The 23,223-nt window shown below is 37.3% G+C and overlaps 1 protein-coding gene across 2 annotated transcripts in view; it reads left to right on the top strand.

Annotated features, from left to right (window-relative positions):
- LOC136858596 (TATA element modulatory factor) overlaps positions 1 to 23,223 on the top strand; it is a 335,705-nt gene that overhangs the window by 143,441 nt on the left and 169,041 nt on the right. For both annotated transcript variants that reach the window (XM_067138270.2, XM_068225630.1), the window contains exon 8: positions 2,636 to 2,739. In XM_067138270.2, the coding sequence (XP_066994371.2) occupies positions 2,636 to 2,739 (104 nt within the window). The remainder of the gene's footprint in view (positions 1 to 2,635; positions 2,740 to 23,223) is intronic.

The following is a 23,223-nucleotide window of genomic DNA, read 5'->3' as shown; positions in this document are numbered from 1 at the left end:
ACCTGTTTGTCCAATATAAAAGCTGCGGCAGTCATTACACTTAAACCCCTAAACACCTGACTTTGTGAAAGGGTTAGATTTGTTAATTAAGTTGGAATTGTGAAGAACATGCATGTTGCTATTGCTGGTGCGGAAGGCAATATTGACATTATGTTTCTTAAATATGTTAGTAACACCATAAATGTTGCGGTTGAAGGTGAAAGTCGAAATTAATTTTGGTTTGGGTTTGTCTTTTATTAACTTAGAGTTTGAGCGGTGCCTGAATTTGTTAATAATACGTTCAATAAAACTCTTATTATAACTGTTAAACCTAGCTATCGCACGTATGATAAGTTCTTTATTTAAGTCTGCTTTCGACAGTGGGACTTTGAAGGCGCGATCAACTTGGCTATTATAAGTGGCACACTTGTAAGAGTAGGGATGTATTGAATCCTGTTTTATTGTTGATGCTGTATGGGTGGGTTTCCTGTAAATTTTGTATTTAAATGAAGAAGGGAGCCTAGTGATCGTCAAATCTAAAAAGTTTATGGAACCGTTAATTTTGGATTCTATTGTGAATTTGATATGACATTTACGGTGGTTTTATTAAATGTCAACGACATTAGTTACAGTACGGCAAGAACATGAAATGATATAGGTGGGTTAAATGAACCCCGGTATGTAATATTCTCTTTACCCAAAACTTATGATAGAGGAAGATCCATTTTAGTTTTGGACATATTTTTAAGTTAGATAGAATAGGACCGACAAGTTTTAATTATGTTAAAACACCATTAATTTATGTTACCCACAGTTATGTTTTGTTAACATTTTAAAAATTATTATCCTGGCACGTTAGTCTTAAGAGATTATTAACTTTCGTATACTATACTATATATGGTTAAAAAGGTCCCAAACCTTGACTGAAAGGTTGTCTACAGACTGAAGATGCCTAAATAATGGGTGAAACGTGTACCTGACCTGATAAGTCTACATAAATTCATATAGATTCAAACCACATTAAACCTGGAAAGTATTGAATAGGTGGTTTTATTAAATTATCCTTGAGATTCTATGCCTATGGTACAAGTTTGTCAAGCGATTTTCATTCCTGTCTGCTATTTATATCAAGTCTATGAGCTCACAGTAAGAATTTGAACCGCTTGAGAGTCATACAGTTTTGAAAGAATTCCACACCAGTGTCATCTGTTGCCCGAAGATCTTCCAAATTCAGGTTGGAAGCTTTCAGATTTCCTGACATATACAAAATATCCAAGACGTTTTTAATTTCTACAGTTGTTATGTTCACAGCGTGTCTTTACCGCTAGTAATTCGATTTTTCTCTATCCATATGTTTGTAAATTTGGTTATATCAGTCACTATATCATCAGTGAAAAACAGTTGCCACATATAAAGTGGAGAGCATGCTTCAGCGCCTTGTCTCCACACTTAACATAAATGGGTTCGTATTGCTAGCATGAGTCCTAACACTTTTTGGTGTGGATGTTCCTGTGTGTTGTTCAATCTCTTCCAGTATAGTATACACAAGTTGGTTTATAGCATTTACTTCCTCATCTAGTTCACTTAGTTCCTGTAATTCATCAGCAGAAATTTTGGAATGGGAGTCTTCTTCCAACATATCATCATTATCATCATCATCATCATCATCATCATCATCATCATCATCATCATCATCATCATCATCATCATTTACTCCATCAATTGGTGTTTTTTCACTGAATAACTGTCTGCGAAATGATCCTTCCCTCTTTGCATTCAGCAGTTCTTGGCGCTCCTCACATTCCACACTGTCCAACTGTCTCCAAATTCTTTTGTTTTCTCCTTCCATGTCAATACAGAATGTCAGAAAGCACTACACTACTGAAATATTTACACACTGGGGATAAATGTCTGCATAACTTCCATAACACAAGAGGTCCCACATGGATGAAAACTCTGGCTCGTGGAGAAACATGGATGAATGCTTCAGGCATTCACAAACACCGCGCTCACACTGACGACGTGATTTTTGCCAAGGTAAAACTTTCCCCACCATTAGCCAGCAGTTTGGGGAAAAGGTATTGAGAGGGACAGCTGTTAAGCACAATCCTATGACATTACATATTCGTAATTATTTAAAGCCCAGACAAAACTCTGTCTGCGACCTCTCATGGATTAAATATGTGCGGAATAGTGCTGAATATTAGTTGTATTCACTATTTGTTGCATAAAATATTTAGTTTTTGTGTTTCCAGTACATTTATTTCCTCTAAAATATTTCCTTTAAAGGTGTTTGTTCTTTGTGTATCATTTTCTGATGGAAGAAAATTAGTTTACCGGATAAGATAGCCGTGTGGTTAGGGGCACGCAGCTGTGAGCTTGCATCTGGGAGATAGTGGGTTCGAATTCCACTGTTGGCAGTCCTGAATATGTTTTTCTATGGTTTCCCATTTTCACACCAGGCAATTGCTGGGGCTGTACCTTAATTAAGGGCACTGTTGCTTCCTTGCCACTCCTAGGCCTTTCCTATCCCATCGTCGCCATAAGACCCATCTGTGTTAGTGCGATGTAAAGCAACTTGTAAAAAATAGTCTGTTTCAATTTTGCTATATCTCTCATTTATTAAATCTGATGCTCTGTGTTAATTCATTTTCAGAGAATAGCAGAAATGACTGAAATCTTGGAAGCTCGGGAATCAAAACTAATTGAAATGAGTCGATGTAATGTTGAACTTCAGGAAAGCAATTCTGATCTTAAAAGGTTAGTATGTGAGTGATGCACAGTTTGAAGACTTGATATCGTACCATAATGACTCACCTATAACAGTCCTAACTTTAATTTTCTGCTATCATATAATAATTCAATCAGTCCTGTCTTGTAGGAATACTGTGCCAAATCTTAAGTAGACCTTCATGTGAAACAGTGTTGAATATTAGCTCTTTCACTGTTGGTCGCATAAAGTAGTTCTTTTTTTCCTATTTATTTCTTCTATCCTTAGAATGTGGAAAGCCGGGCTGAGTAGCTCAGACGGTTAAGGCGCTGGCCTTCTAACCCCAACTTGGCAGGTTCGATCCTGGCTCAGTCCGGTGGTATTTGAAGGTGCTCAAATACGACAGCCTCGTGTCGGTAGATTTACTGGCACGTAAAAGAACTCCTGCGGGACTAAATTCCGGCACCTCGGCGTCTCCGAAGACCGTCAAAGTAGTTAGTGGGACGTAAAGCAAATAGCATTATTATTTTTATAATGTGGAAAAGGTAGCCATACTTTTTCACTGTCACCTGAATTAATGCAACTTTAAAGAAGTAATAGAAATTCACATTGCAAAAATGCCAACCAAACCAACGTTAGCGATCACACCATTTGAAAACTTCACTCCCTCTTTATGTTACTAAATGAATTTTTGGAACAGTATTTCACACTATTTCCATAAGTGCTTAATGAATCGCACAGCGTTCCTACTCTGGTGCTAAATGTCTGGAATGTGGTTAGGATATTCTTATCTTTATGTAATTCTCTAAATATGGGCAGCATATTCGCTACTAGAGACATTTTAGTTTATTATTAATCACAAAAATAATTTCATACAAGGTATTTCACTCAAAATCATCATGCATTCACACTCTAACACATGTCGAAACAAATATATAATGTAACCACGTAGCAATTCTTCTCCTCTCTCCGCTGAACAAAGTTCTTTTACTGCTTAATGAATCCCACAGGTGGTTACTCTAATGCTTAATGTCTGTACTATTTATCTGTACTAAATTCCTTGAATTTAGGCAGCATACAGGCTACTCAAAACATGTTAGTAGGTTATTATTTATCTCTAAAAATAATGTCTTAAAGGTTATTGCACTTTTATTTCATCAAAAATCATTTTCATACTTTTACTCTAATACGCAGACAAATATAACCAAGTAGCACTTCCCCTCCCCTCTCTACTAAACAGAGTTATTGTCCACCGCCTTCCCCTCACTCACCTATGTAAGAAATCACGTCCGGAGTAGGGAACTGGCTTCAGTCCAAATGTGGTCGCTGGAGGTAACAGACAGTTAGCAGCTGAAGAAGATAAGTACAGAGAGCTTTCTCAATATCGCCAAGATGACAGTGGAGGACTTCTGCATTCATAATTTGTCTGGCATGTTGTGGCCTCCACGGTATGCACTAGCCAGCGTCTTGGTGGGTGTACTAGGTACCAACTGATGACCCCAACCTAGCACATGGGGGCGAAACGCTGGTAACCAGGAATGAGTTAGCTGGAAAGTTTATAATGTTCAATAACGGACCATTTATATTGGTATTAGAGAAACTGAATCCGTGCGACATATGCCTCTGGTACATTGTGCAATCTTAATGCATACCATATGAGGTCATGGGGCACTCTTTTGAAGGCTTTTTCAAGATCTAGAAATGATATATGTATCGCTAGCCTTGTTTCATCAGAAGGTGGGCATCATGAATGACTTTGATTGTTCAACAGCCCTTGACAAAATCACACTAATTTAGCATGATAACCTACTTTTTTACAAATGCATGAGGTCAGTATATGATGCGACACCTATGCCCAGACAGTGACCAACTGTTGAGATAATACCTGCAAACATATACAGACATACCATATTTCACCGCATAATCGTCACGCTTTTATACCAACATTTTCTAAAAAATAGTAGGGTGCGACCCATTATGCGAAGAATATTTTAGTGCCAGTATTTGTATTACTGATAAAAATTAATTTATAACTACATTGTATTTTATACAAGTTTAAGGTGCACATAATACTCACGTATATGAATCAAAGTAATTAAAATAGTCCAAATCAAAATTCATAATTTATTCGGAACAGTTCGGCAAATGTTTCTCCAATCTGAAAATAAAAATTAATTTAATAAGTTAATTGTCGTTAATCGAAGCATTAAAGTTAAAATATTACAGTAGCAAAAAATGATTGCATTATTTTGAAATACGGACTTCCCAGTAAAGAATTTACCCGAAATCTTCCATGTCGCTTTCACTGGTTTCAGTATCTGATGCACTGTCCTCACCGCCACTCATACCAGTATCAAATTCTCCATCACTCTGCCACACTACGTCATCTTAGTATCCTTCATAGGTAATAAATTTCATATTAATCCATATTGAGGAGCAATATAGTGTAAAACAAAAGCTAAAGGATTCCACCTATTCAATACTGTTTGTTATAACCTTAAGAAAAAGGTACATATATTTGTTGAAACTAGTTTCGGTCTTACCAGAGACCATCAGTCAAAAGCTCTCACCTTGCACAGGACATGTGATTGTGATGAGTGTTTTTCAAATCTTTACTTGTCTTACATTGAATTTCATGCTTGCTTCATTTTATCTACAGTATATACAGGCTGTATTACAGTGGAGGACCTGAAGCAAAAAATGGAGTGGCCATCATACTTAGAAAAGAAATTCAAGAATATGTGGAATCTACAAAATGTGTCAGCGATAGGATGATGGTGATAAAACTCCAGTTTGAAATGGCATGAAAGATCTATTTCAGTCGTATGCTCTACAAACGGGTTGCATAGATGAACATCTAGAGGACTTTCTAGAGGGAGTGGAGAGACAGATAGAAGATAAGGAAGTGCTATTGATAGGATATCTAAATGCACAAGTTGGAATAGAAAGAGTTGTTGGTGGATTTTTGCAGGAGGAACAAAATGATTGTTGGAAACACCTGGTTTAGGAAGAAGAACAGTCAGAAGATTACAAGGTATGGTTGGGGAGAGAGATGAACAAATACCATGACTGATTATAGAATCATAGAGAAAGAACACCGGAAGAAGCTTTTAGATGTTACATCCATGCTGAAGAAGCCTTTGGTGAAGATCAAAGAGTTGTGATACGAAAACTCTAAGTGGGAAAGATTGAAAAACCCCCATTAAGAAGAGAAAAAAGAATTGAAGTATGGAAGTTGAAGGAGAAAAGCATACAAGAATAATTTAAAAGGGAAATAATACCCTTGATACCCAGGAAAGAGATGGGGAATGATGCTAATGGCTTTACGTCACACAGACACAAATAGGTCTTATGGTGACGATGGGATAGGAAATGGCTAGCAGTGGGAAAGAAGTGCCCGTGGCCATCTTCAGGGCTGCCAACAGTGGGATTCGGACCCACTATCTCCCGGATGCAAGCTCACAGCCGCGCGCCCCTAACCGCACCGCCAACTCACTCGGTGGGGGAATGATGAAGATGAATGGAAAAGATTTAAGGAAGCACTGGTTGGATGTGCAGAAAAGGTATGTGGTAGAACATCAGGAAATGTGAAGACAGAGAGACACGTTGGTGGAATGATAGGGTAAAGATTAAAGTGAAGGAAAAGAGAATAGCATGGGAAGCATAAAAAACATCTAAGAATGAAGAAAGTAAAAGAAAATATGTAGAGGCAAAGAATTTGGTCAAGAAAGTAGTAGAGGAAGGAAAGAGGTTAAGCTGGGCCTTATTCACACAGAAACTTAGAGTTGATATGCATGGCAGCAAGAAAATATTGTATGATATCTTAAGAAAGAAAAAGAGAGATCAAGTAAACACCAGATTTGTGAAGGATGAAGGCAGCATAATATTAACAAAGCCAGAAGAAATATGAAATAGATGGAAAGAGTATTTTCAGAAGTTGCTGAACATGAGAACTAACTACAGTCATTCAACGGACCACCAGGAAAGGCAACTAGTTGATGAAGAAATCGACAAGGAAATTACAACGAATGAAATCAAAATGGCAGTCAGAAAGATGAAGAATGGAAAAACAGCTGGAATAGATGAAATTTCATTGGAGATGGTAAAGGCAGCTGGAGCTGTAGGCCTGCAGTGGACATATCGAGTTCTCAGGATTGTCTGGGAGAATAAGGAGGTCTATGAGGAATGGCAAAAAGGAATAATCATCCCAGTTTTCAAGAAAGGTGATAAGAAAGTATTGAAGAACTACAGGAGAATTACTCTGATATCCCATGTTGCTAAGATAATGGAGAGGATACTGGAAAGTAGGATAAGGTTGAGGGTTGAAATTCAGATACAGGAAAATCATTTTGGTTTCAGAAGCAGAAGGTCAACAATAGAACCCATTTTCATTATGAGACAACTAATGGAAAAGCAATGGGAGTATAGGAATGATAAGGTGATGTTTGCAGATGATATTGTGATTTGGGGAGAAGAGGGCATGAATGTTCATGAACAGTTGGATTTGGTGAATGGGAAGATCGAAAATGTGGATTGAAAATAAGTGTAGAAAAGAGTAAAACTCTTGTCATGACTAGAGGGGAGAAAGAAGGGAAAGGTCAGATTAGATTTGCAGACAAGCCCCTAGAAGTAGTGGGAGATATTCAAATACCTGGGGAGTGAATTAATGGAGAATGCTCGACTAGATGTTGAAGTTAGTAAGAGGATTCAAGCTGGAAGCTGTTTCTATCATAGTGTAAGAAACATGTTATGGGACAAAGATGTGCCAATGGAAGCAAAGGAAACTATGTACAAGATATATTACGCACCCATAACAACTTACGCAGCAGAAACTTGGACAGTGACAAAGGAGGATGAGAGTCAAATACAGGCAGCCTAAATGAAGTTCTTGGGAAGTATGATACAGAAGAGTAGAAGAGACAAAATAAGGAATGAGAAAATCTGGGAAGAAATTGGAGTGGAAAAATTAATGATAGAATAGAGAAGATCCGACTAAGATGGTCTGGGCACATGAAGTGAATGAGTGATGAAAGAATGCCAAAACAGGTGATGGAAATGCAAATGCAAGGAAGGAAAGACCGCGGACGACCATGACTGAGATGGAAGGACACAATCCAATGCAGTATTAAAGAAAGAAACCTGGACTGGCACACAGTATTGGAGGAGGAGTGGTGGAAGGACTGAAGAAAGTGGAGAGGAACCATATTTGCCCCTATCTGGCTACAGCTAGATAATGGGAAATGATGATGATGATGATGATGATGATGATGATGATTAGTGGACCCATGCTGCTCTGCAGCATTTGTTATAAATATGTCAGATAATTCGTCTTGATATGCCTGTCGTAGTCATACTGATTTGCCTGCCCTTTTGAATAGTTTTATGAACATTTAATACAGGTACATAACAAATGATTCATTCTTAATGTAGTATAAGATCCCATCTCTTTGTTGCCCATGAGCATAAGGATTCGAAGGATGTGAACGCCTAGTATTTTCAGCGAACTTGAATTTAAATTGCAACGATTATGCGATGAAATTTAAAAATCTGGTTTTCTAAATATACTCAACAGATGGCAAAACATTCCTATTAACTTACATGCTGCTAAGAGAAAACAGTTGACATTCACACAGACGGGAAGGTATGAAGTCTACTAGCCTGCTGTATGACCATTAATAAAGTGCAGGGACAAACTCTTGAAAAAGTGGATGTCTACTTACCCGAACCTGTATTCAATCTCGGGCAGCTGCATGGTGCACTATCTCGGGCAAGATTGTTTGAAAATATTAAGATCCAGATATGCCTGAATAGTCGAAGCAGAGTGAACATTGGAAGTGTTATATGATCGTTCCACTTTTGAATTTGCATGTTAAAAACAGAATTTATTCACTAATTGCTGTAAAAATCTGCAGCATGCTGGAGACTTGGATCAACCAATGAACTTGAAATAAATTATTTCTAGTGATGTTGCATATCAACGCAGAACAAAAAGAAGTTGTTGGAAATGAGATGTTTAGGGGTGGTGATTTTTCGCAGATGTGATAAAGTGCAAAATGCTCATAAAGGCTTGTAATCTTGTATTTTCAGTTTTCACAACCTGTAAGCCACGTTTTAATGTGTTTTGATAATGCGGCAAAATGCAAAATGCAAAATTGACTCAAAATGCAAGAAGTTTACCGAAATAAGTGTAAAATCCATTATTTTAAAAAATAAAAATCTTTTCTTTTGGAAACTGCAGCTGAGGAGTTTGTATACCCTTGGAATGTTTATGATGGCTTAACCGTAGTTTTGCGGAAATTCAAAACAAAGGGGGGTAGCAGCCTTTAGGAAGTTGCAAGGGCGACAGTCTAGATGATTGACTGATATGGCCTTGTAATAATACTCAACATGGCTTAGCTGTATTGATACTGCTACACGGCTGAAAGCAACGGTAAACTACAGCCGTAACTATCCCGAGGATATGCAGCTCTCTCTGTATGAATGATGTACTGATGATGGCTTCCTCCCGGGTAAAATATTCCGGAGATAAACTAGTCCCCCATTCGGATCTCTGGGTGGGGACTACACGAGAGGGGGCGATCATCAGGAAGATGGGTACTGACATTCTGCGAGTCGGAGCGTGGAATGTTAGAAGTTTGAATCGTTGTGGTAGATTAGAGAATCTGAAAAGGGAGATGGATAGACTAAAGTTAGATGTAGTTGGTATAAGTGAAGTACGTTGGCAGGAAGAACAGGACTTGTGGTCAGGCGACTACCGAATTATCAACACAAAATCAAACAGAGGAAATGCAGGAGTTGGTTTAATAATGAATAAGAAAATAGGACAGCGGGTAAGCTGCTATGACCAGCATAATGAAAGAATTATTGTCGTTAAGATAGACACCAAACCAATGCCCACCACAATAGTGCAAGTCTATATGCCTACTAGCTCAGCGGATGATGAGGAAATTGAAAGAACATATGAAGAGATAGAAGACTTAATACAATATGTAAAAGTTGACAAGAATCTAATTGTGATGGGAGACTGGAATGCAGTGGTAGGCCAAGGAAGAGAAGGTAATACAGTAGGAGAATTTGGATTGGGACAACGGAACGAAAGAGGAAGTCGGCTGGTTGAATTCTGCACTGATCATAATTTAGTCCTTCCAATACTTGGTTCAAACACCACAAACGACGGCTTTATACATGGATGAGACCTGGAGACACTGGAAGGTATCAAATAGACTTCATTATGATTAGGCAGAGATTCAGAAACCAGGTGTTGGATTGCAAAACTTTCCCAGGAGCAGACGTGGACTCTGACCACAACTTGTTGGTCATGAAATGCCATCTGAAGCTGAAGAAATTGAAGGAAAGAATGCAAGAAGATGGGATCTAGACAAGTTGAAAGAAAAGAGTGTGAGGGATTGTTTCAAGGAACATGTTGCAAAAGGACTAAATGAAAAGGCTGAAGGAAACACAATAGAGGAAGAGTGGATAGTCATGAAAAATGAAGTCAGCAGGGCTGCTGAAGAAATGTTAGGAAGGAAGAAAAGATCAACTAAGAATCAGTGCATAACTCAGGAGATACTAGACTTGATTCATGAATGATGAAAATACAAGAATGCTAGAAATGAAGAGGGCAGAAAAGAATACAGGTGATTAAAGAATGAAGTGGATAGAAAGTGCAAGGTAGCTAAGGAAGACTGGCTGAAGGAGAAGTGCAAGGATGTCAAAGGTTGTATGGTCCTAGGAAAGGTAGATGCTGCATACAGGAAAATCAAGGAAATCTTTGGAGAAAGGAAATCTAGGTGTATGAATATTAAGAGCTCCGATGGAAAGCCACTTCTAGGGAAAGAAGACAAAGCAGAAAGATGGCAGGAACATATTCAACAGTTGTATCAAGGTGAAGATGTAGACAATTTGGTTCTGAAACAAGAAGAGGCTGTTGATGCTGATGAAATGGGAGACCCAATTTTGAGGTCAGAGTTTGACGGAGCTGTGAGGGACCTAAATAGGAGCAAGGCACCTGGAATTGATGACATTCCCTCTGAATTACTGACTGCCTTAGGAGAAACCAGCATGGCAAGGCTATTCCATTTAGTGTGTAAGGTGTACGAGACAGAAGTCCCATCTGATTTTCGTCAGAATGTTGTTATACCTATTCCCAAGAAAGCCGGTGATGACCATTAGTTTAGTACCTCATGCCTGCAAGATTTTAACACGTATTATTTACAGAAGAATGGAAAAACAAGTTGAAGCTGAGTTGGGAGAAGATCAGTTTGGCTTCAGAAGAAATGTAGGAACACATGAAGCAATCCTGACTTTAGGTCTGATCTTAGAGGATCAAATCAAGAAGGACAAGCAAAGGCATTCGATAATGTTGATTGGACCAAGCCATTTAAGATTCTGAAGGTGATTGGGATCAGATATCGAGAACAAAGAATTATCTACCATCTGTATAAAAATAAGTCTGCAGTGATAAGAATCGAGGGCTTTGAAAAAGAAGCAGCAATCCAGAAAGGAGTGAGCAAGGCTGCAGCTTGTTGCCCCTCCTTTTCAGTGTTTACATAGAACAGGCAATAAAGGAAATCAAAGAGGAATTTGGAAAGGGCATCACAATCCAAGGAGAGGAAATCAAAACCTTGAGATTTGCCGATGATATTGTTATTTTATCTGAGACTGCAGAAGATCTCGAGAAGCTACTGAATGGTATGGACGAAGTCTTTGGAAAGGAGTACAAGTTGAAAATAAATAAGTCGAAAACAAAAGTAATGGAGTGCAGTCGAACTAAGGCAGGTGACGGAATATTTATTATATTGAATTAGGAGGATACTCTTATTTTTCACCTTTGTAAAGTGAAGGCAGGTGATGCTGGAAATATTAAATTAGGAAATAAAGTCTTAACCCGATGAGTGCTACGCCCGCCTATAGACGGGCTGACGCGGCCTGTCCACCAGTGCTACGCCCGTCTATAGACGGTGCGCGAGAATTTTAATTTTTTGAGTTTCCCGGTTCACTTTCGAGTGCGAATTTGATCTCTGACATGTTCTGCCATCTGTTGGGCATTTCGTAGAACTAATTGATCAGAGATTATAGCTTCGGGAAGCAACTTGCAGAGCTTTTTGTAGACGTGTGTGGAGTTTATCTGTGATGTAAACAAACATGGTGGATCAACAATCTATTTGGTCTTGTAGCTATGTTATTTGCGATCACAGAATCTTTCAGTTATTAACCGCAGCAGAAAGTGGTTATGGAGATGATCATTTTAAGGAATTGTTAAGCGATTTTGAAAGTGAGAGTGATAGAGTGTGTGCCGAAAATATTGTATATAAGAGAGAAACAGAGCGTCCTTATAAACGAAAAAAGAAAAACACGGTGAGTACAAAAGCTATTTTATCACTATTTTCGTGGCGGACGAATTACCTTTCTTCACCAGAGTTTCAAGTAACTATGACAGGCTCTGAGGGCCAAGTAGTGTTTGATGACGACCCGAAATTCATTGATTTTTAGAAACTTTTTTACCAGTGGAGTTGGTGCAGATAGTTGAACAAATCGACATCACAAAAAACAGTAGAAAACATTTAACTATTACCTTATTCCAGGTTTGGAAAGTATTTTAAAATATCAACTTATATACTTCTAAGAAGTTATATGTATTAGTTGCCTACAGAGTTTAGGAAATATAATTTTGGGCTCATAAGTGTAATTTTGTTTTCTCTCAAAATAATATTGAACATAAGTGTAGGATTTCCCATTTGCATTTAGATTTATAATCAACCAACATTTATAAACATTTTAAGCTAATCACCCCACTGATAAGTTAAGAATTGAGGCTTCTACAAATTTTTTTACATACGAATGAAAAAACTCAGCACTGAGGTACCAAACACTCAACTGGTAATTCAGCACTTAAAAGGTTAAAGGAAGTAGATGAATATTGTTACTTGGCTAGTAAAATAACTAACGATGACAGAATGCAGACTAGCACAATCAAGGAAGAGCTTTCTTAAGAAAAGAAATTTGCTCACTTCAAACATTGGTATAGGAAGACTTTCGTGTGAAGCGTGGCATTGTATGGAAGTGAAACATGGATGATAACTAGCTCAGAAAGAAAGAGAATAGAAGGTTTTGAAATGTGGTGTTACAGAAGAATGCTGAAGGTGAGATGGATAAGATTGAATCGCAAATGAAGTGATACTGAATCGAATTGGCGAGAGGAGATCAATTTGGCTAAATTTGACGAGAAGAAGAGATAGAATGATAGGACACATCTTAAGACACCCAGGACTTATTCAGTTGGTTTTTGAAGGAAGTGTAGGTGGTAAGAACGGTAGGGGTAGACCAAGGTATGAATATGACAAGCAGATTAGAGCAGATGTAGGATGCAGTAGTTACGTAGAAATGAAAAGGTTAGCACAGGATAGGGTGGCGTGGAGGGCTGCATCAAACCAGTCTGTGGACTGATGACTCAAACAACAGCAAGTGTAAAATCCATGAATTTAAAAAATAAAATCTTTTCTTTTCTTTTGGAAACTGCAGCTGAGGGGTTTGTACAGCCTTGGAATGTTTATGATGGCTTGACCATAGTTTTGCGGAAATTCAAAACAGAAATTCACTATCGTCACATTCTGTGAGATCACACATATCATGTCGCAATCTAACCTGTCCGAAAGATGTGCTATGCCTTTTCCACACTGTACGAACTGTAGAGTGATCACACTGCAGCTCATGTCACTGCTCTTCACATCAGCAACTCGTTGCTGAACCGTCGCTTTCATTCCCTTCATATATGTCAAGTCAACAAGTGCTGAGATGGTGAGGCCAAATATATCTATAAAACAGTTGGCAGAAAATAATAAGCAGGAAAGTTTTTATTTCAGATAGTGGAATTTTAATGTGTAAATTGAGTGATCAGCATCTGGAATGGTAGAAGGAGGGCTTTTAGACAAGCACATCAAAAGCTGGACACATGTCAGTATAAAAGAATGTTTTAACAATAAATCAGAAAGGGAGAAATATGCAGTAAAGCAGCAAGCCACCATACAAATGATGCAAGATATACAAATGATGCAACAAAAAGAAGTTGTTGGAAATGAGTGATGTTTAGGGGTGGTGATTTTTCACAAAAATGATTAAAGTGAAAAATGCTCATAAATAGGAAAAAGTGCTTTTGTTAAAGACACAGGGAATATTTTGCAGATGTTTATTCTGGAGTACTTGTCAAAGTGAGCACCAAGTACATCCAATTCTTCAAAACTAAGAGAGAGAGAGTGTCATGAATTATAGAGGATATTTCCGCATTTGCATTTTACGAAAGATGTCTGAAATGTATGAAAACTAAAAATTAAATTAAATTTAGGGGGGTAAAATAACATAAAACCGTATTAAATGCCCAATATTAATTATTGTAGTATGGTAGAAATCTTGTGTGTAAAGTAGCTTTAGCTCATTTATTTCAATTCTGCGTCCAGGTACATGCCAGGACTTGTGGATCTCCAAAGACAAGTACAATATATTGTGACATGAATATATACATCACTGTCAAGAAGCAATGAACGTTGAGATCAAGGAGCGCTACAAGGAAAACCAATTGTTGTAGTTGCAGACGAGACTTCTGACAGGCAGGGAAGATGTGTTTCCTCAATTTTATTCCGAACATATATGGTGAAGCAAACCAGGAGGTATTTCTAGGTAGTTGTAGCTTCCTTGACAAAGCAAATGATACTACTAATAACAGGGCAGGCATTGACACTTTAAAAAATATGGTATCTCTTATGAAATTAATGTGATTGGTTTGGTATCAGATCAGCTCAATACATGGAGACATGCTTTAAGGCATAGGAGACTATAATTGGTGACCATCTTATGCACTTTCAGTGCTCTATGCACAAGGCATAGTTGGAGATGTGATTTTAAAAGAAATGTTGGAACTAAATCATTTTGTATCCAAAATGAAAAATGGTTTTCTTACATTCAAGATAAATGAAAAGTGCTTACATGTATTTTCTCAAGAAAAGTTATCCAAATCTTCCAGCAGTAATTCAGATTTCCTTTCCGTGTGCTCACACGCTGGAATTCATGGTTTCAATGTGAGGAAAATGCTAACGCGTACTAGGATGCTTTTTTTTTTTTTTTTTTTTAAATTTTTATTTTATCAATCTCTGAATGAAAATTTGTTAAACAGCAGTTTAGTCAATCAGTCACTACTGATCTGCATTTAGGGCAGTTGCCCTGGTGGCAGATTCCCAATTTGTTGTTTTCCTAGCCTTTTCTTAAATGATTGCAAAGAAATTGGAAATTTATCGAACATCTCCCTTGGGAAGTTATTCCAATCCCTAACTCCCCTTCCTGTAAACAAATATTTGCCCCAATTTGTTCTCTTGAATTCCAGCTTTATCTTCATATTGTGATCTTTCCTACTTTCAGAGACAATACTCTAACTTGTTCGTCTAGTGATGTCATTCCACGCCATCTCTCCACTGACAGCTCGGAACATACCACTCATTCTTTACATACCACTCAGTCGAGTAGCTCATCTCCTTTCTCCCAAGTCTTCCCAGGCCAAACTTTGCAACATTTTTGTAACGCTACTCTTATTACATGTGATAAATATCATTTTTGATCCGTATTGATGATATTTGATTGAAATAATAACAGTAAGTTAATTTATAAATTTGACCACCTAATCAATACAATAAATCTTGTCTTTGTTGATTTACATTGACATGTTAATTAAAATTGTACATGTTTTGCTTTACATACAGGCATCATCAGCCATGGGTTTAACCTTGAAATAATATCAGGCACCTGATTTACATATTACTCTTATGTCGGAAATCACCCAGAACAAATCGAACTACTTTTCTTTGAATTTTTCCCAGTTCTTGAATCAAGTAATCCTTTTGAGGGTCTCATACACTAGAACCATACTCTAGTTGGGGTCTTACCAGAGACTTATATGCCCTCTCCTGTACATTCTTACTACAACCCCTAAGTACCCTCATTTTATTTACAGTCATATTTATGTGATTACCCCAATGAAGATCTTTCCTTATACTTACAATACTTACAATGATCCCCAAATAGAACTTTCATGCCATTAACACAGTAATTAAAACTGAGAGGACTTTTCCTATTTGTGAAACTCACAACCTGACTTTTAACCCCGTTTATTGTCATACCATTGCCTTCTGTCCATCTCACAACGTTATGGAGGTAATTTTGCAGTTGCTCACAATCTTGTAACTTATTTGTTACTCTGTACAGAATAAGATCATCTGCAAAAAAACCTTATCTCTGATTCCACTTCTTTACTCATATCATTTATATATATATAGGAAAACATAAATGTCCAATAATACTGCCTTGAGGAATTCCCTCTTAATTATTACAGGGTCAGATAAAGGTTCACCTACTCTAATTCTCTGAGTTCTATTTTCTAGAAATATAGCCACCCATTCAGTCACTCTTTTGTCTAGTCCAATTGCACTCATTTTTGCCATTAGTCTCCCATGGTCTACCCTATCAAATGCTTTAGACAGGTCAATCGCGATACAGTCCATTTGACCTCCCGAATCCGGGATGTCTGCTATATCTTGCTGGAATCCTACAAGTTGAGCTTGAGTTGAATAACCTTTCCTAATTCCGAACTGCCTTCTATTGAATCAGTTATAATATAATCAGAAACGTGTCTAATATAATCAGAAGGAATGCTTTCGCAAAGCTTACTTGCAATGCATGTCAAACTGACTGGTCTGTAATTTTCAGCTTTAAATGCCGGGGTTGTACCTTAATTAAGGCCACGGCCGCTTCCTTCCACTTCCTAGACCTTTCCTATCCCATCGTCGCCATAAGACATATCTGTGTCGGTGCGACGTTAAGCAAAATAGCAAAAAAATTTCAGCTTTGTGTCTATCACTCTTTCCTGTATACACAGGGGCTACTATATAGCAACTTTCCATTCATTTGGTATAGTTCCTTTGTGCAAACAATAATCAAATAAGTACTTCAGATATGGTACTACTGTATATCTCAACCCATTAAATTTAGTATATCCCCCAAAACCTAATCAATTCCAGTTGCTTTTCTAGTTTTCAACTTTTGTATTTCATCCCCCTAAATATTTTTAATGATGAATGTCATTATTTTTAAATACATTGTTAGGCTAAATTTATGACTCAGGTCTCAGTCACAAGTACTGTAGTAATTTAATTAGCCAGTTGGAGGGTTCTTCCTACCCTTTTGTACATAAGTTATGGAATGAGTTGTTAACTTTATGGATGTGCTACAAAGGTGTGCTTGAGGATGGTTACCCACAGATATGTTGCAATTCATGGACTCTCTTTCAAATGGAAGTGTAAAAAGAAAAATGATAAACATGTGTATGGAGTGTATGCTTAAGTGCACAAAAAAAAAAAAAAAAAAAAAAAAAAAAAAAAAAAAACCAGTCACATGGTAAAAAAATATGCGAAAGTGTTTGATTGAGTGAGCATGCGGGCTGTTGTGAAGCTGGCTAGAATAGTGTTGTCAAAATGATTAGGGCCGTAAAAGACTTAATAGTAGGAGAGAGACTCTCAAATATTGAACTTACGAAGGGTTGTAAATTTCCGACGTTACAACGTTTAATAAACTAAAAAGATTAATTGATTAACCATGGACATCATCATCATTTTACAGTTCCAGTTTCCCAGGTACTGTTGGCGAGCCTCTTCCATTTTGTCTTACTGAGATACGTTCTGCTGTTAATGACGTCCTCCAGTGTCCTTCCCTGATCTGCATTGTCCATCTTTACGATGTCCATTCAGTGAAAATATACTGGTGATGTGGAAGAAGCTACTCATAATTTACCCAGAGTTCATAAGATCTTTGCGTGATTGCCAACTTGCTGATCAAACTGCATAATGATTAATGAATTAATTTTGATAAGGATTTAATAAAGGTTCAATATAAGTAAAAGAAGAAAGGTTTTTATAAAAGGAATTAAGGTTATAAAAAATACCAAAGATGGTTAGTTAGGCCTAAATCAAATTATGTTTAGATATTATAATACAATTCTTCTTTAATTAAATTCAAATTAAAAAATTATAACCAATATTTTTCACAGTTTTCATTAATGATGTATTGGATAATTAAGGGAAGTAGGATAGGACATGCCCATGTATAAGTGATTGATTAATTGACCGACCGACCGATCCATTCATTTATTCATTCATTCATTCATTCATGAAACTCTCACCCCAGTTGATGGTTAACTGTGACTGGGAGAGGGGACTTGGAATCCAATCCATTCATTCATGCACTCAGCCATCCATTCGTACATTTATTAAGGCAGTCAATGTTTCATTCATTCATAATGGAATGTTCAAATCATTTCATCAATTTATCCAATCAAGAACACATTTCAATCATGGAATCATCCATTTATTAGATTCATAATTCATGAAACTCTCTCCCCAGTTGGTGACTCTCTGTGACTGGGAGAGAGGACTTGGAATTAATTAATTAATTAATTAATTAATTAATTAATTAATTAATTCATTCATTCATTCATTCACTCACTTAGGCAATCGTATTTCATTCATTAATAATGGAATGTTTACTTCAATCAATCAATCAATCAATCAATCGATCAATCAATCAATCAATCAATCAATCAATCAATCAATCAATCAATCAATCAATCAATTCCCTCTCCCCAGTTAATTACTATCAATGGCCGGGTGAGAAATGTGTTATTGATTCATTCGCGCATGAACACAATTCAGTCATGAAATCATCCATTCAGTAATTCATGCAGTCATTCACCCATTCAGTCTTATTCAGTTCAGTCATAATGTACATTCTAATTGTTGGATAACTCTATAAGACTTGTGGCTTAAAAGTAAGCACTAAATAAGCTTAGGAAGGGGCAGATACGTGTTATCTTAGACTAAATAACATTGTTAACATCTGGGGGAAAATAAATAATAGTTAGTTAAGTCAAATACAGTAATTGTAAAAATGAGAAGTTAATGCATGTATCGAATTAAATGTGAATTGCAATAAACGAATGCTCTCTCCCTAGTTTCAGGCGAACCGGAACTAGGGGATAGGAGTATTCTATTCTGTTTTATTCTAGAAAATGTAACAGTTTGTTTTGGCGAGCTTTTTACTCCTGTCGCTGCTGGCTGAGTATTGTCAATAGATTTGAAATATTTAAGTGGAAGTAAAAGAAAGATCCCATTTTTTTGTGATGTTAATGGGGATAGATTTGTTGAGGGATATGGATATTTTCATTCCCAACTGGTATAAATTATGCAGAAAAATAAATATGATGTAGATTGCCTGCAGATGCTGTTGGCAGTTAAGCTCAAATACCCGGAGTTTGCCCAAGAAGCTTTGCAATGTATTTGGGTTCCTACCAACACCATAAATGCTGAAAGGTATTTCAGTGTAAGTGACAGGAGAACGCGAATGACAGAACCAAATATTTCATTCAACAGTGTTACTGATTCATGAACTTACATGACTTAAGTTAATTTTGTTTATTTTCTCTCTATTATTCTGATTTTGCATCCGCTATTCTGATTTTGCGTCCGCATAAATTTCTCCTTTTCTTTCTTTATATGTTATGCTTATCCTGTATCAATTGTTCTATTTTTGTCTTTGTTTAACCTAATTTAATTTATAATAAGGTAAGGTAAGGGTGTATTCTGCCCGAAGGCAGGTCTGAACCTCCACACAGGTCTGCCTGAGCCGGAGTTTACATACGTTAGGGTGGCCAGTTCCTTTCCGCTCCTCCATTCCCTTACCCCCCATCAACAGCACGTGGCCATCCATCCAAGTCTTGACCACGCCCAATGTTGCTTAACTTCGGAGATCTCATGGGATCTGGTGTTTCAACATGGCTATAGCTGTTGGCTAATTTATAATGCACAATTTACTTTTTGGATTTTTATCTCACTATTAACCTTATACAAACATGATTTTAATTTCACATTAATGTCATTTTCAAAGACTTTACTTGTTTAGCAGTATTATCCCACAACTTATTATTTTTTTTCTCCAGAATGCTATAAAATCAAATGTATAAACACTACAAAATGCTAAATGTTCAAATCAGCTAAATTTCTGATTTTATAATGCTGAAAATCACTGCCCATAGTGATCTCTCAGGATGTCTATGAAGAAAAGTACATTGATATATTGAAGAATGAATGAGAAGAGAAATAATTATATCAGAGAACACTAAGGTAATTTAGAATATGTACTTACTCCTTAGCCACAAACAGCTGTGTGGCAGGAAGAAAATTTGATGTCTTGATAGTGTACATTTGTAAGTTGCATCAAATGAAGGAGGAGTTAAAAAACTTCATTTCATCATACATCTTTCAGCAGACCTAAGAAAGAAAATTTTCTTGATTGGAGGGGCAAGTTATTCAGTATGTGCAAGAGAAACAAAATGACTTTCCCATCATACAGAAGATTATACAAATCAAGACACTTAGTTAGCACGGCAATGCTGGGGCTGTACCTTAATTAAGGCCACGGACGCTTCCTTCCCACTCCTAGCCCTGTCCTGTCCCGTCGTCGCCATAAGACCTATCTGTGTCGGTGCGACGTAAAGCAACTAGCAAAAAAAAAGTTAGCACGGCCTTCAGAGCAAGTATGAACTGTACATGGGATTGATGAGAAGTGGGCTTTTGTTGCTGAGTAGAACAACACTAGCATAGCATCATCCTGTAGCATATGCTGCTCTCGTGCTGTGTTACTCTACCAGCTGAGTGTGCATGCCCAACATGGAACAATTCCAGCCATGCTAAAATGGTTGATGTGTTGCTCAGTTAAACCTGTCGCATCATCACGGGATATCTATGGTCTACAACTTTCGAGAAGCTAGACTGCCTTGCTGGGATTGCACCTCCTGACATTTAGTGAGAGGTAGCATCATGAAACGAGATGAAGATGTGTGGCTATGAGCTGGAGCGACCAAGACTATAATTGAGGAAAAGTTTCAAGTCAACAAAAGCTCTAACAGGGACACCTCATTGAGCCCGAATCGATAAGTAGCGTGCAAGGTGCATGAATAGAATGGATTGGCTCACACTAAATGAGACTTTTCCTCCTGATCATACAGAGAAATGGTTAACTTGGAAGCTGCTCAACAGGCTACTTTCGGGTGTTACGAGGTAAAAGAGAAATCTTCAGAAGTGGGGTTACCACATTGAGACAGTGATGTGTGGATGCAGAGTCAAGCAGGCAACATCTCACCTGCTCCAGTGCAGACTGTGTCCCTCTGTGTGCTTAACGAAGGACCATCTCCTACATGCAGAACTGGATGCACTGAACATTGCAAACAGTTTGCAGTGACAGTCTGAGAAAGATTGTCATATGTATATATGATATAGGTGTTGATTCCCATAGCGAACCTGAAATATTTGTCCCAAATGAGTCAATTTATAATACCAATATAGTTGGTCCGTTGTTGGACATTATAAGTTTTCCAGATAACTCATTCCTGGTTGTCAGCATTTTGCCCAAATGTGCTAATTTGGGCTCAAACATATTCGTTTACTAATGTCATTTTTTTTTTTTCCACGTCATATCTCCACTGACAGCTCGGAACGTGCCACTTAGTCCAGCGGCTCGTCTCCTTTCTCCCAAGTTTTCCCAGTCCAAATTTTGAAACATTTTCCTAACGCGACTCTTTTGTCGGAAATCGCCCAGAACAAATCGAGCTGCTTTTCTTTGGATTTCTTCCAATTCTCAAATCAAGTAATCCTGGTGAGGGTCTCATACACTGGAACCATGCTCTAGTTAGGGTTTTATCAGGGACTTATATGCCCTCTTCTTTACATCAATCAATCAATCAATACTGATCTGCATTTAAGGCAGTCGCCCAGGTGGCAGATTCCCTATCTGTTGCTTTCCTAGCCTTTTCCGAAATGATTTCAAAGAAATTGGAAATTTATTGAACATCTCCCTTGGTAAGTTATTCCAATCCCTAACTCCCCTTCCTATAAATGAATATTTGCCCCAGTTTGTCCTCTTGAATTCCAACTTTATCTTCATATTGTGATCTTTCCTACTTTTATAGACGCCATTCAAACCTATTCGTCTACTAATGTCATTCCACGCCATCTCTCCGCTGACAGCTCGGAACATACCACTTACATGTCATAAACCTCATTTTAGGTCCGTATTGAAAAATTTTTAACAGTTCAACAATAATAAAGGTGTTTTAATTTATTCCACCTATTCAATACTTATATTTTCACTTATAGTTGTTACATAATTAAATTCTTAGTTACATGGGACATGTTTCGCCCTCAATTAAGGGCATCTTCAGCCTAAATACAATAATCAAAAATACAACTAAATTAAAAGTGGAAGTTAAATACAATCATCAAAAATACAACTAAAATAAAAAGTGGAAGTTAAAAGTTTAGTCTGTTATTAAAATTCGGAACAATAAAAATGTGAAAAATGATCAAATAAAAAGATGCTAATGGAAAACTGTCTTATGATTAAACTATAATCTTGTCGGAGACTAAAACTTCTATTAAAATTCTAATTAAAACAGTTCATATAAAATATTGGAAAATCAAAGTGGTAGTAATAAAAAGCCAACGACATGAGGGCGTGTACACAGGCATAAACTTGATTGTCATGAATACAATCTTTTCAAGGCCGCTGATGAAATTCGTAGCAAGTAAGGCAGTAGCGTCTATTGAAAAATTGTAAGAGGCCGTTAGCACCGGTAGGTAATAAAATGGCTGAATCCTTGCCAGAAAATGTCAACAGATGCAGAAATAAGTTTTCTGTAAGAGAAGGAAAAGAAGAAATAAGAAATTGAACGTAAGGAGAGAATTCAGTCTTACATAATTTTGAAACAGATGAGGACTTACATGTAAGTGGAAGTTGTTATTTGTTAACTACTGTTGAGTTGGTTGCTGCCCATCTGTTGGCTCTGAGTCTGGTGTTATAACTGTGCTGCAGAGGCGGTAGTGAACTCGGAGGGGAAGGAATAGGGGAGTGCGGAAGGGAGGAGAGGATGGGTGGAGTCAAATGTGACGAGGCTGACAAAGGGGCGGAGTCAACTGCATTGCTGGAAGTAGGCCTAATATCTGTAGGTATGGGAGGAGTATTAGGGTTTGAAGAATTAAATATATTAGGTATCCTAAATTTATTCGAACTAACTGACTTTAATAATTCCGGCATTAATTCATGTAGCATACTTTTATTGTCCGTGGTTTCATTGAGATTCTTTTGCTTATTGTACGTCTGATCTAAATAGATGTATAAACTTTCTAATTCGTTCAGCATTCTTCCTTTTTGTATGTTTCTAATTATTGCTAAGTCTTTCTCTATGGATTCAAATCTGTGACCAGTCTCCCTCATATGCAAACTCATCGCTGAGTATTTCCTATGTTTTTCCGCGTTAACATGTTCCATGTATCTTGTCATAAAATTTCTCCCAGTCTGTCCAACATATGAAAAATTACACTGAGTACATTTAAGTCTGTATACTCCCGATCCTAAATAACGATTCTTATCATAATTAACTTTTTTAT

Source organism: Anabrus simplex, chromosome 1 (genome assembly GCF_040414725.1).
Source record: "Anabrus simplex isolate iqAnaSimp1 chromosome 1, ASM4041472v1, whole genome shotgun sequence".
Lineage (NCBI taxonomy): Eukaryota > Metazoa > Arthropoda > Insecta > Orthoptera > Tettigoniidae > Anabrus > Anabrus simplex.
Note: the sequence above shows the minus strand (reverse complement) of the source record. Positions and strands in the feature narration are given on the sequence as shown.